Below are 14,620 nucleotides of genomic sequence, written 5' to 3'. Positions count from 1 at the left end.
CCTCTCCTGCTCCACCCCTACAGACGTGACACCTTATCTTTCAAACCAAATATCAAGGGTTGTCAAGAGGAATGTTCTGAGAATATGAGATAAAACTTTGCATATTCAAGTACTTCCAAATAAAATATTCTGCAGAATTAAATTCCACCTATTTTTGTCTCGAACAGAAAAAATCATATTTTGGATTTAATGAGCAGCCAGAGAATTATTTCAATTAAGTATTGATGTGACTAAAGATTATTACAGTATTGCCCAATTTTTAACATGAGGAAATTCTTTAAGTTTGCTGTTTTCATACTTACTTTGATTTTTCCATTGTCTCTAGGTGCCGAGCAATTAAATGCTTAGATTGGTTACCATCTGTCACAAGTCCACATGCTTTGAATTTGTTTTCACTGTGGTTGACAAACACTTCCATAGGAATTGAATTGTCTTCTTCATGAAGATGGTTTAACGTATTGTGCAGTAACTCTTCTTTAATTAAGTCCTTATCAATAGACTTGCAACAAGGCTGAAACCCATCTTCATTATGGTGGTTATCAAGCATCCCTTCAGTACAGCTTCTAACCACCAAAACTTCTGTTTTTTCTTGTGATTCTTTAATTTTGGAGATGTTAATTGGTTCTGTTATTTTGCTAGAAGCAATTCCACAATTAGAAGTGCCTTTCTGTCTACTCATTTGATTAAGATGCAGATCTGTAGCGTTCTGGTTTCCAGCTTCTGAAGCCACAGCTTCAAAAATGGACATTACACCATGATGCAAGTGTAAAATTGAAGGATTAATTACAGTTTCTTCAGTACCTGAATCATAAGGTTCACTTTTCAAACATTTAATTTCTTGTCTGTAATTATGACATTCACTTGTCTGGCTGATGGCTTTAGAGGGTAGTTTTCCACTCAGTGAGGCACTAAGTGGTCTGTCCTGCTTCAAATCATGCTTTGGTGAATTCAGAAAACCTGTACAATCATTAGTTGACACATCTTTATAAGTAGGCTCTACACAGTTAATATATGAACAGTGGTCAGTTTCATCTTTTGCAACTGTTTGCTTTTCAGTTCCATCATTCAAAATAAGGTGCAGATCGTGACTAGCACTTTTTGAACTGACAAAAAGATCATCAGATGAAAGTTTCTGATTTTTATCAGAATCAGTTGGAAATTCCTCCATTTCAGCAAAGTACTGGTTACATGAGAATGCCATTCGCTGGTCAGTAAGATGTGTATTTTGAGACAGTGGCCTCCCCATGGAAAGACAAGTATCAGAAACATTCATCAAGTCTTCAGAAGTACAGTCAGTGGATAGAATCATATTACTGGAGATTTTACATACTTGCTCATTTTTTGCTACTTCTGTTACAGAATTCAAATGGAGATCTATATTATTGCTGGATTGAAACAAAATATTGGTTCCGATTTTCACACTTTTCAAATCTGCAGCAAAAGGGAAACTATTGTCCATTTGTGAGATCTTTGAAATGGGACAGTTATCATCTTGATCATCAGCGGAATAATTCTGCAAACTGTTTTTTGAATCAAATGTTAAGTACCTTGGCTTCATTTGAGCATTATCACTGTCATTTTGAGAACACAACATTTCTGTGGCATGATCTCCTGATGAACAGTGGATTGTGCATTCTTCTGTACTCCACGGTGAGCCACAGAAACTGCCGTCTTCTCTCCTTGGGTTACAGCTTTGATCTTGAGAGGAGTGGAAAACTTGCACATTATTTCCTCCATTCTCTCCTTTCACTCTTTCTATTTCATAGAAGAGATTGTGATTACAGGTTTGATTCTGTGTGTCATCCATGCTTTGGCAGACAGAATATGGATCACAGTGATAACTGCATTCAGTCTGAACATCTGACTTTTGGACTGTAGGTTCCAGTGAGGAAGTATGACCATTTTCTTTATTGCTCATTTCAATTTTATGTTGATAAAATTGCCTGAGAAGCTCCTTCAAAGGTTGATAAGTTAGCTTCTTCTGCAGTAATGGTGGTTGCTGAAGTTGTTGAAGCTGCTGATGATAAAGACGCAAGTGCTTTTCTCTTTCCTTTTGGGGGAAAGGTTCATTCTCTGGTGACTTGGGACTCTTTTGATATTCACTTTCAAAAATTTTATTACTATTTTCTTTATTGGGAGAGTAATTTTTTGTCTGTCCAGTAAAGTGAAATCCATCTCTTGGAATTACTTCTTTTTGAATGGGATGAACAGCTTGGACCTTCACATTTTTATTTATTTGCCCACGTTGCATTCTTCTGGGTGTTCTAGATTTACTCAGAAATGCCTCTTTTGTAATAATGCCCTTCCCATTTGGCCCTTCATCTGTTGTGTTCTTGCTGGCATCTGAGGATTTTTTCTTAAACAGCCCTTTAAGAGGAGTAGAATGACTTTGCCACATAAGTTTTGAGGTAGTTGGAGAAAAGATGTTTTTATCTGACATTCTTGGTGTGGAACAGAGAATACCATTACGTTGACGCAACACTACTGGTGAGAACTTAGGCTGGGTTGCATTTTTATCTGAATATTGGGATTGTTCAATTCTTGGCTTTACTTTCTTTGGTACAGACTTGTCCCCGCATGCTTTGGTTTGTTTTGGAGATGGGCTTCTACCTCCTTGACATCTTGAAAGGTTTACGCTGGATGTTTTGGAGGCTCTCTTTATTTCTTTTACCCTGAGGATAAATAACAGATTTGCTGAAAAGAAATTATTCTGTTTTTTAACATGATTTGATTCAATCCATTTATCTATTTATTCATTTATTTACTGGATTACCACACTCAATAGGACCTTCCAGCCCTTCAGGCTGCTCTGCCTGGCATCCCCCGAATTAACCCCTAATCACAGGACAATTTACAATGACCAATTAACCATCAACCAACATCTATAGACTGTGGGAGGAAACTGGAGCACCAGGAGGAAACCCACGCGGTCACAGAGAGAATATACAAACTCCTTACAGACAGCGGCAGGAATTTAACCCAGTTGCTGGTACTATAAAGTGTTGTGCTAACCACTACACTACTGTATTTTAAACATTTTTCACTTAGATAGGCACATAAATGTGAGAAAAATGGAAGGATATGAGCATTGTATTGGCAAACCGGATTAGATTACATGGCCGTTTGATCACTAATTTAGCCAGTTTAGCACAACGTGGGCCGAAGGGCTTGTTCCTGTGCTGTACTGTTCTAAAATTCTAAAAACATAGAATAAACCTATTTTATTTATTAATGGACTATGGGATCATTGGCAAAAGGCATCATTTATTGCTGTGCCCTGTTCAGTTACATGAAAAAGGTCCAAGGCTGTACTTGTATAGACAGTGCCTGCTATGGTGCTTCCGGACAGATACCATAACTTTAAGCTAGCAATGATGAATGAACAACAGTATATTTAAAAGTCTTGATAGTGTGTAAATTGTAGAATAGTAACCTTGGCTTTGGTCACATACTGTTACTGTGGTGTGTTCTGATTTCACTGACAGGAAGGTACTCATGGCAAAGATTTGAGTAATGATCTCTGAATCATAGTGTGGCAGCAAAAAGTTTTTCCTGAAGTTAGGATTAAGGATTACTTTTATTTCACAGGAAGAAATGAGACATTAAACCAGGGCCTTATCAGATATTTTTTGTAATCATAACACATTCAAGAACAGCTTCGTCCCCTCCATCATCAGATTGCTAAACGCTCCAACAATATTACCTCATTATTCATCTTCTGAACTACTTTCTAATTTTTGTAATTTATAGTAATTTATCTTGCACAGTACTGTTGCCGCTAAACAACAAAATTAATAACATACATCAGTGATAATAAACATGATTCTGAACAGATATGACATCATTTCAAAAACAAATGCAAGAGGTTTATTCTCAGTATCCTGGATATCTCTTTACTTCTTGAAATTCCAAATCTTAATCTCTTTCAGCATTGCTCTTTAAGGTCTGTAATGTATTTAATCATTCAGCTATCCAAATTAAATTAAAAACCTGTACATAATTTTGAAAAAGATTTTATAACTATCCAATCACAATATTAAATTATTTCACCAACTATTCCAAAATTGTTACTTCTAATATGAAGTAAATTCTGGTTGAATCCTCAGGTAAAGAAAAAATAACATCAATGCTAATCTTTTTCATGGAAACAAAGCACAGACAGGCCCCTAAAGGACCATTTCATCCATGCTGACTATGATACCCATCTACATTCATCCCAATTCCCCACATTTTGCTCACATCATTCTACTCCTTTTCTATTCAAGTACCTGTCCTAATGTGTCAATATGGTTGCTGTGATGCATCTAACATGGCAGTGTAGTGGGTAGCGGTTGTTGCTCTCACCTTCAGCTTCCACTGCTGGCTAGCAGTCTTGTGAAAAGGAGAGCTGAATGTGTAAGTCTCTCCCTACCAATACATAGCCTCTCCAATAGGAAGCCTCATGTATTGCCTCCTTGCTGGCAACACACAGAAACTGAACTCCTTACTGACTCAGGCTGAACTACAGAGGATGGGAAGGAAGTCTGGCCCCTGCACAAGTAGCACGCAGGTGGACACACCTAGATGTTTGTGAACCAGATTCCCAGCTATGGGTAAATAGCCCCACGGCCTTGTGGCTACGGGAGCAAACACAAACAGCAAATATGACGTGGAGCCCCTAAGGCAGCTGTACGTCTTTGAACATCCTTCAGGCAGCTCCTGTAGCTAAGCTGGTGCCAAATGTATTGCTTCATAAGCTATCATTTGGACTACCCCAGTGAGGCCAAGAGGGGGTTCTTGACGACTGGGCATCTCAGGATCTCCATACCTTCCATTCAGGCTTGTGATGATCATCATCATCACCAATTGTCCTTTGAGACAGATGGATGCCAACAACATGTCCTAATGTATTGTGAAGTATCTACCCTCACTGCCTCCTCTGGTGCTCTTTCTCAATATCCACTGCCCTCAGTGTGAAGAACATACCCCAGAGATCTCCCTTAAATTTTTCTTTTGTGATATAAACTGTGCCCTCTAACTCTAGGTTCCCCTGACCTGGGAGAAAGATTCTTGATAATTTTGTAAATCTTTATTGGTGACCCCTCAGATTCCTTTGTTCCAGTAACAATAAACCCATTCTCTCCTTACAACTGTAGCTCTCTATTCCAGGCACTGGCAAATCTCTTTTGCACTCTCTGTTGCTACCACATCCTTCCTGTAGTGTGCCCACCAGAAATGCACCCAATACTCCAAGTATGGATTACTTTCTTAGTGCCCATTATGCCGCTGGCATTTGAGGGCAGCAACGAAGGGTCTCTATCTAAGTCTGTCCTTGGCCATCTTCTCTATTGTGCCCCAGGTGTGGTTCAGGGTCCTCATTATGCCTCTACAGTACAGTGTGTACATTCCAAAAGTCAATTTTGGTAATGGTCTTGATGGTGTTTAGGGCTTCCTTCATCATGCTAGAAGCTTCCTCTCATTTTTCACTATTGTCAGCCATGCAAGTCCTGAGTGAAGTCTCGGGAATACCGTCACACGCAGAAGTAGAAGGATTCTTCATTGCTGCTTCCATAACAGTCAGGGTTGCTAGCACTGAGCTAAATCACCGAAAATGGAAGACCATGGACCACTCTTCCCTTTTACCTGTTTGGCAATGGTGGGCCAACCAAGAGCCAAAGCACAAGATCTTGACTCCAATCACATTGCTCTCTGGTTCATTGAGGCATGCAAGCCTCCAAACACTACGAAAAAGCTGTGGTCCTCTTGGAGTATGGATTCTGTGCTCCTTAATCTTCTGGGTGACCATGAAGTATCTTATGAAATTGGAACTAACTCAGAAAATGTGTAACTCATGTGGTTGATCATTGGGTTGAGTTGTTCTTCATTTATAAACGTTTTGTCACCATACAAGGAGACATCATCAAGTCCTTTTATACAACATCCACTGCCCTATCCTCAACAAATCATCTTTAAAAAATCTTTGTTGTTATACATGGCTACAACTCCTGAGATCCTGTGGTTTAAAGTGCCCATTATTTAATATGAGACAATTACAGTAAAAAAAAAGCTAATTGTTTCTCACCGGTCTGCATAGCGCAAGGTGTTCAGTGTGTGGTCTGTGGCCATGTGGCTCGGTGAAATATTAGCAATCATACAAGTCTTCGAATTCCCAATAAAAGAGTCTTTCAATACCTCAAAAAAACATACATAAATTTTACATACAAAATGCAAAAAAGCCACAAGCACAACAAGAATAAAACTTTTGCACTTACTGTTAGAAAATGAACAAGGAAAGTGTATTTTGTAGTCCCAAATAATTCAACTGATTTGCATTTTATTTTAAGTTCAAAAGGATTTTTAGATTAACATGTTATTAAGATTGCCATTTTTTCATTCTTATTTACTAATAAACAAGGAAAACATAAATTGTAGTCCAAAATAATTCAATAAACTGACATTTTCTTTTAAGATCAGGAAGACTTTTAGATTAAAATTCAAAGATCAAAATTCAAAGTAAAATTTATTATTAGAGTACATACAACCCTGAGATTCTTTTTCTTTGTAGCACATTTCTTTTTACTTCGCACATCTATAGTCTAGTAACTGTAAATGGTAAACATCAGGAACTGTAAACTGAAAGCAAACTATGCAAATGCAGATATAAATAACCAGGAATATATAACAAGCATGAAATAACAATATAACAGAGTCCTTAAATGAGTGTAGCTATCTCCTTTTGTTCCAGAACCTGATGGTTGTGGGGTAGTAACTGTTCTTGAACCTGGTGGTGTGACTCCTGAGGCACTTGTACCTTTTACCTGATGGCAGTAGCGAGAGAAGAGCACGGCCTGGGTGGTGAGGATATTTGACGATGGATGCTGCTTTTCCACAGGAATGTTTCATGTCGATGTGCTGAATGGTTTGGAGGGTTTTACCTGTGAGGTACTGGGCCGAATCCACCACCTTCTGTAGGATTTTCTGCTCAAAGGCATTGGTGTTCCCATACTAGGCCATAATGGAGCCAGTCAGCACACTTTCCACCACACATCTATGTAAGTTTGCCAAAGTTGTCAATGACATGCTAAACCTCCGCAGATTCTTGAGGGAGGAAATAAGAGGCGCAGTCATGCTTTCTTTACAATAATATATATACGATGGGTCCAGGACAGGTCCTCTGAGATAGTGACACCCAGGATTTTAAAGTTACTGACCCTCTCCACCTCTGATGATTACTGGCTTCTGGACCTCTGGTTTCCTGCTTCTGAAGTCTACAATAAGTTTCTTAGTCTTATTGACATTGAGTGAGAGGTTGTTTTTATTACATCATTCAGCCAAGTTTTCAATCTCCCTCTTGTATGCTAATTCATCACCCTCTTTGATGCAGCCCGCAACAGTGGTGTTGTTAGCAAACTTGTATATGGTGTTGGAGCTGTAATTAGCCACAGTCATAGGCGTAAAGCGAGCAGAGCAGGGGAATAAGCACACATCCCTGAGGTGCTCCTGTGCTGATAGAGATTGTGCAGAAATTGAATTGACTTTATTTCTTACATCCTTCACATACATGAAGAGTAAAAATCTTTACGTTAAGTCTCTGTCTAAATGTGTAATCGTGGTAATTTTTAATAAATAGAACAGTCAATGTAACATAGAAATACACTCAAATCAGTGTGAGTGGTGGAAAAAGCTGTCCTGGAGCCTGTTGATCCTGGCTTTTATGCTGCGGTACCATTTCCCGGATAGTAGCAGCTGGAATAAATTGTGGATGGGGTGACTTGGGTCCCCAGTGATCCTACGGGCCCTTTTTACACACCTGTCTTTGTAAATGTCCTGTATCATGGGAAGTTCACAACTACAGATGCACTGGGCTGTCTGCATCACTCTCTGCAGAAATCTGCAATTAAGGGAGGTACAGTTCCCAGACCAGGCAGTGATTCAGCCAGTCAGGATACTCTCAATTGTGCCCTTGTAGAAAGTTCTTGGGATTTGGGGACCCATACTAAGCTTCTTCAACCATTTGAGGTGAAAGAGATGCTGTTGTGCATTTTTCACCACACAGCTGGTGTGTACAGACCACGTGAGGTCCTCGGTGATGTGCATGCCGAGGAACTTAAAGCCGTTTACCGTTTACAACATTGAGGGAGAGGTTGTTTTCTTGACACCACTATGTCAGAGAGATGACTTCTTCCCTGTAGGCCAATTCGTTATTGTTTGAGATTAGGCCAATCAATGTAGAGTCATCAGCAAATTTAATTAGTAGATTAGAGCTGTGGGTGACGACACAGACATGGGTATACAGGGAGAAAAGCAGGGGATTTAGGACACAGCCCTGAGGGGCTCCTGTGTTGAGAGTCAAAGGGGTGGAGGTGAGGGAGCCCACTCTTACCACCTGCCGATGATCTGACAGGAAGTCCAGGATCCAGCTGCACAAGGCAGGGTCAAGGCCGAGGTCTCTGAGCTTCCTGTTGAGCCTAGATTATGGTGTTGAATGCTGAACTGTAATCCAAGAATTCATTCTCACATAAGCATCCTTCTTCTCCAGATGTGTAAGGATAGAATGTAGAGCAGTGGTATTGCGTTGTGTGATGATCGGTTGTATTGGTCTGTGAATTGTGGGGGGTCCAGAGTGGGTGGTAGCAAGCTGCAGATGCAGTCCTTGACCAGCCTCTCAAAGCATTTGCTTATTATTGAGGTGAGTGCAAGAGGATGCCAGTCATTCAGGCATGTTACCTTGGAGAAGGTTTTGCCAACCTGAACTGACTGGGGTCTACAAGTGAGGAAATCCAGGATCCAATTGCACAAGAGGATATTGAGGCCCAGGTCTAGAAGTTTACTGATTAGTTTTGAGGGGATGATGGTGTTAAATGCCGAGCTGTAATCGATAAAAAGCATCCTGATATATACATCTTTGCTGTCCAGATGTTCCAGAGTTGTGTGAAGAGCCAACAAGGTAGCATCTGCTGTAGACCAGTTGCTTCGATAGGCAAAATGGAGCAGATCCAAGTCACCATTCAGACAGGAACTGATGTGCTTCAATACCAGCCTCTCAAAACACTTAATCACTGTGGATATAAGTGCCACTGGGTGATAGTCATGTAGATAGGTCACCACGCTGTTTTGGGGTCCCAGTAGGATTGAAGCCTGCTTGAACTAGATGGGTAGCACACACTGCCAGAGCGAGCGGCTGAAGATTTCTGTGAATACACCAACCAGTTGGTCAGCACAGGTCTTCACTACTCAGCCAGGTACTTCATCCAGACCAGATGTTTTCCTTGGATTTACTCTCAGATAATAAGTTTTTATAATAATATAAAGCAGAAAATGGTTTCTAAAGTGAACAGTGGTCCCTTGGAGGATGAGAAGGGGGAATTAATATTGGGTATTGAGGAAGTAGCCAAGGCTCTGAATGACTATTTTGTGTCAGTCACTCTCTTGAAGGTAGCCCTCACACCATCTTCAGATACTGAGACCAAAGGATTATCGGGAAACATGGGGGTGCTTGATGGTTCCTCCCTGTTCTGGTGGTTAAAACGAGCACAGAAGGCAATGAGCTCATCTGGAAGTGAAGCTCTGCTGTCCCCTACGTCACCAGATTCAAACCTTGCCACAGCTGTCGAACATCCCTTGTTGATTCCAGTCTAGTCCAGAATCTCAACAGCCCAAGAGATGGCTTTCAGGAGATCATGCCTGCATCTCTTGCAAAACATTGCTTCATCCAATGTTAACATTTGAGAAAAGATTTTCCAAACAGATTTGCTTGGTTGATATGTTCCCTGGAATTCATAATGCAATCTGTATTTCTCACTATTATGGTAACAAACCAGCATTTCTTTACATCCAAGTAAAGGCAAGATATTTATATGCTTTGTTGCCATTACAAGTGGTAAGGCCTAGAAAAGCTAACATCACAACATTCAGTCAAAAAGCAGTAAATGAAGTCAAGGCACCTAAAAACTAGAAGGGATTAAATTTTTTTTGCATTAAGTATATTACAGTTTTAATAATAATTAAAATAACAAATTACAATACATATAATGAAAAACTGATCCTTGTTTTATTCTCAATTGAATGAACAAAAAATTTATATTTTTATTAATTACTAAATACAACATAGATACAAACAAATGTATTGAAGAATTCAGGATAAATATCTTTACCTAATCTGTTGATACAATGTGGAACCTGGTACCACAAATCACAATTGAGTAAAATAGAAATATGCTCAACAGAAAATTAGATATGCAAAAGAAAATGCTGTAGGAAATTATGCAGAAACTGAAGGACGTATAGGAAGAGATATTTTGAATGTAAACATTGACGAAGACCAAATGGGTCAACAGCAAACAACATGGTTGTTACCACATTTCAGTCCAATGGAGAAAAAATAACTTTCAATGCAAGACACTTAAACAAATGGTATCGTGCCTTTAACTTTCTAGGCAACTGTATTTCCCACAAACACATTATAAGACCGTAAGACATAGGAGCAGAATTAGGCCATCTGGGCCATCAAGTCTGCTCTGCCATTCAATTATGGGTGATCATTTTTTCCCCTACACAGTCCCACTCCCCGGCCTTCTCCCCGTAACCTCTTGCCATGTCCAATCAAGAACCTATCAATCCCTGCCTTAAATACACCCAACGACCTGGCCCCCACTGCTTCCTGTGGTAACAAATTCCAAAAATTTACCATCCTCTGGCTAAAGTAGTTTCTCCACATCTGTTTTAAATGGATGGCCCTTTATCCTGAGGCTGTGTCCTCTAGTCCTAGACTTCCCCCACCATAGAAACATCGTTTTCACATCTACTCTGGCAAGGCCTTTCAACATTCAAAAGGTTTCAATAAGATCCCCTTCATCCGTCTAAATTCCAACGAATACAGACCCAGAGCCATCAAATGTTCTTAGTATGATAACCTTTTCAAATCTGAAATCATCCTTGTGAACCTCCTCTAAATCCTCTCCAATGCCAGCAGAGTTTTTCTTAGATAAGGTCCTTGATTGGACACAACATCAAAGGTTCAGTCTTTCAACCTTTTGAGCACCTTCTCCCTTGTAATAATAGCTGCACTCACTTCTCTTCCCTCCCACCCTTCAACATCAGGCACACTGCTAGTGTCTTCCATAGAAAAGTCTGATGCAAAATACTCATTTAGTTCAGCTGCCACCTCCTTGTTCCCTGTAATTATTTCTCCAGCCTCATTTTCTAGCGGCCCTATATCCACTTTCATCTCTCTTTTATTGTTTACACACTTGAAAAAGCTTTTACTATCCAATTTGATATTGTTTGGTAGCTTGCTTTCATATTTCATATGTTCCCTCCTAATGATTCTTTTAGTTGCTCTCTTTAGGTTTTTAAAACCTTCCCAATCCTCTATCTTCCAGCTAATTTTTGCTTTTTTGTATGCCCTTTTTGCTTTTACATTTGCTTTGACTTCTCTTACCAGCAACAGTTGTACTATTTTGCCATTTAAGTATTTCTTCATTTTTGGAATACATCTATCCTGCACCTGCCTCATTTTCCCCAGAAATTGGTGCCATTGCTGCTCTGCTATCATCCCAGTCAGCATCTCCTTCCAATTTACTTTGGCCACTGTAGTTTCCTTTACTCCACTGAAATACTGCTACATCAGACTTTACTTTCTCCCTGTCAAATTTCAAGTTGAACTCAATCATATTGTGATGACTGCCTCCTATGGCTATTTTACCTTAAGCTCCCTAATCGCCTCCGGTTCATTACATAACGCCCAATCCAGTACATCTGATCCCCTAGAGGGCTTAACAACAAACTGCTCTAAAAAGCTATCTCTTAGGCCTTAAACAAACTCACTCTTGAGATCCATTACCGACCTGATTTTCCCAATCGACCTGCATGTTGATTCTTTTACCCTTGCAATTTCTTAACTCAACCCACAAGGATTCAACATCTTCTGATCCTATGTCACATCTTTCAACTGATTTGATGCCATTTTTTAAACCAGCAGAACCACGCCACCCCCTCTGCCTACCTTCCTATCCCTCCGATACAATGTGTAACCTTGGACGGTCAGCTCCATAACCATCCTTCAGCCATGATTCAGAGATGGCCACCACAACATCATACCTGACAATCTGTAATAGTACAACAAGATCATCCACCTTATTTCTTTTACTCCGTACATTGAGATATAACACTTTAAGTACATTATTTGCTACCCTTTTTGATTTTGCATCCTTAATGCACTGATATTCACTCTTTTGGCTCCAATTTTGTCCTATCATCTGCCTGCCCTTCTTGACAGTCTGACTGCACACCATCTTTGCTTTTTTTAAAAAAAAATATCTAGGGACAGTAAGACTGCTTGTCACATTTCTTAAAATTGTCTGATTATTGCAAGAGGAACTAAATTAACTCCTTTCATTTTATCACGTGGCTGCACAAAAAGAAATTGTATGCTGATATTGGCAAATCACGAGCTAAATGCATTCCTTCAGTTCTTTAATAAACAGGAGTTCATTTTCCACTTCACTCTGTGCATGCAGTTTTGCAGGTGGGTGAGATCCTACTTATTCTATAAATAAGCACACTTTTCAAGCCAATTAAAAATACTAACAAGTATTTACATTGCAAGTAAAATCTTGGTGACACTGGCAGGGCTGCTGCCTTACAGCTCCAGCCACCCAGCTTCAATCTTGACCTCTGGTGCTGTCTGTGTGGAGTTTGCACTGACACCACTTGGGGTTCTTCTGGGTGTCTTGGTTTCCTCCAGTAACTGTATAATGTGCAAGCGGCCAGGATCAAAGACCACTGTATGGCCTATTCATGGGCCTCTGGTGTGAGGTATATTCTGGTGGACAGACAGCAAGTAAGAGGAAATAGAAAAGAGTATAGTTGATGTTTCGGGTCCAGACCCTTCAGAAGAGCACCAGCCCAAAATATTGATTGTACTCTTTTCCACATATGCTGACTGGTCTACTGGGTTCCTCCAGCATTTTCTGTGTGTTGCTTGGATTTCCAGCATCTGCAGATTTTCTCTTGTTTGTGAAGTAAGTGGAAATGATGGGATTGCGGTTAGAATAAAATGGGTTAGGATAGGAATAATGTAAATATTGTTGATGAAACTGTCAAAAGAGAGAATACATGTAAACAGAAAACTTTCCTCAACTTAAATTGACTTCTTGAAGCATGGATAACTTCAAAATAAACTAACTCAGTGTGGACTACACTGTACCCAAATTAAATGAGATTTTTCTACATGTTCAAAGGTTTGTATGCATTGTTATATATGAAGTTCTGTATTGTTTTGCAGTACAAATTCATCAGGTAAATCACTTATAGATTAAAAAGGTACATTTTAGGGTCATATTGAAGTTTAATGCAATAAGATCATAATGAGACAAGGTTTGTTTGCTTATTTATTTAGATACAAAATAGGCCCTTTTGATCCTTTGAGCTGCGTCACCCAGCAATCCCCTGATTTACCCCTTGCCTAATCAAAGGACAACTTACAATGACCAATTAACCTCCCAATCGACGTGGTCACGAGAGAACTCACAAACCCCTTACAGACAGCGTGGGGAATTGAATCCGGTTGCCTATTCCGTAAAGTGGCGCTAGCCACTATGCTACCGTGCTGTCACCCCTGTGCTACCCCTACATCTGTTTTTCCCTTCCTACAACAGAATTTTGCAATTCAAACTGGTTCTCTGATGTTTTATTTTTACACAGTAAGTTTTCAAATTAATAATATTGTGGATTGCTGTCCCTATCTGCAAGTACTTCACATGAACAAATTGTAAAGGTTTCTGAAAACAAGGTTGGTCTAGTACAAGTTATGGCTCTTAAAAAAAAATCACTGTGTGCAAGGCTAAGTATTACAAAGAAAAACAGTATAAAATCTTATAAGAAAATAAGAAGTTACCAGCGTAAGCCTGCTTTGTCTGAAGGGTGTATGAGCATGTTCCTGGTCCAAAGCACGAATACATTCTTTAAGCTAAAATGGAAAGGAATTGATATTAAATTAGCTTTATTCCTCATGTGCACATCAAAGCATACTGTAAAATGAGTTGTTTGCATCAAATCAAATCAGCAAGGATTCTGCTGGGGGCAGTCTGCAAGTGTTGCCACTCTTCTGGCAGCAAAGTAGCAATCCCATATTTTATTAACCCTGACCACAAGTCTTTGGAATGTGGGAGGAAACTGGAGAACCCAGAGGAAACCCGTGCAGTCATGGACAGAACATATAAACTCCTTGTAGACGGCAGCAGAAATGAATCCTGATCGGGAGATCGTTGGTACTGTAAGGGGCCCATGGCAGCATAGTGCTTTGTGCAACACTATTACAGCTCAGGGCATCAGAGTTCAGAGTTCAATTCTGGCATTGTTGGTAAGGGTTTCCGCCAGGTGCTCTGCTTTCCTCCCATAGTCCAAATATATACCAGCTAACAGGTTAATTAGTCATTGTAAATTATCCTTTGATTGGGTAGGGGTTAAATATGTGTATTGTTGGACAACCTGCTATAAATTAAACAAATAAATAATTTTTCTTTGAAAAGCAATTGTATGAACCACAATGCTACCACAAAGAGCAACTTTATTGCAGAATATCAAGTATCCATTTGAAATGTGAATAATCATGGTTGTTATAACAAAGAACCTACTTCTT

The 14,620-nt window shown here is 39.6% G+C and overlaps 1 protein-coding gene across 1 annotated transcript in view; it reads right to left on the bottom strand.

Moving 5' to 3' along the window:
- Positions 1-14,620, bottom strand: part of LOC140737672 (kinesin-like protein KIF24) — a 78,219-nt gene that overhangs the window by 22,722 nt on the left and 40,877 nt on the right. Inside the window, exons 9-11 of the mRNA XM_073064201.1 lie at positions 13,877-13,948; positions 6,062-6,171; positions 303-2,672 (exon numbers count right to left, since the gene is read on the bottom strand). Coding sequence (XP_072920302.1) covers positions 303-2,672; positions 6,062-6,171; positions 13,877-13,948 — 2,552 coding nt within the window. The remainder of the gene's footprint in view (positions 1-302; positions 2,673-6,061; positions 6,172-13,876; positions 13,949-14,620) is intronic.

This window comes from Hemitrygon akajei, chromosome 13, assembly GCF_048418815.1.
Source record: "Hemitrygon akajei chromosome 13, sHemAka1.3, whole genome shotgun sequence".
In the NCBI taxonomy this organism is placed as follows: Eukaryota; Metazoa; Chordata; class Chondrichthyes; order Myliobatiformes; family Dasyatidae; genus Hemitrygon; species Hemitrygon akajei.
The sequence above is the reverse complement of the archived record's forward strand: the minus strand, read 5'-3'. Positions and strand labels throughout refer to the sequence as shown.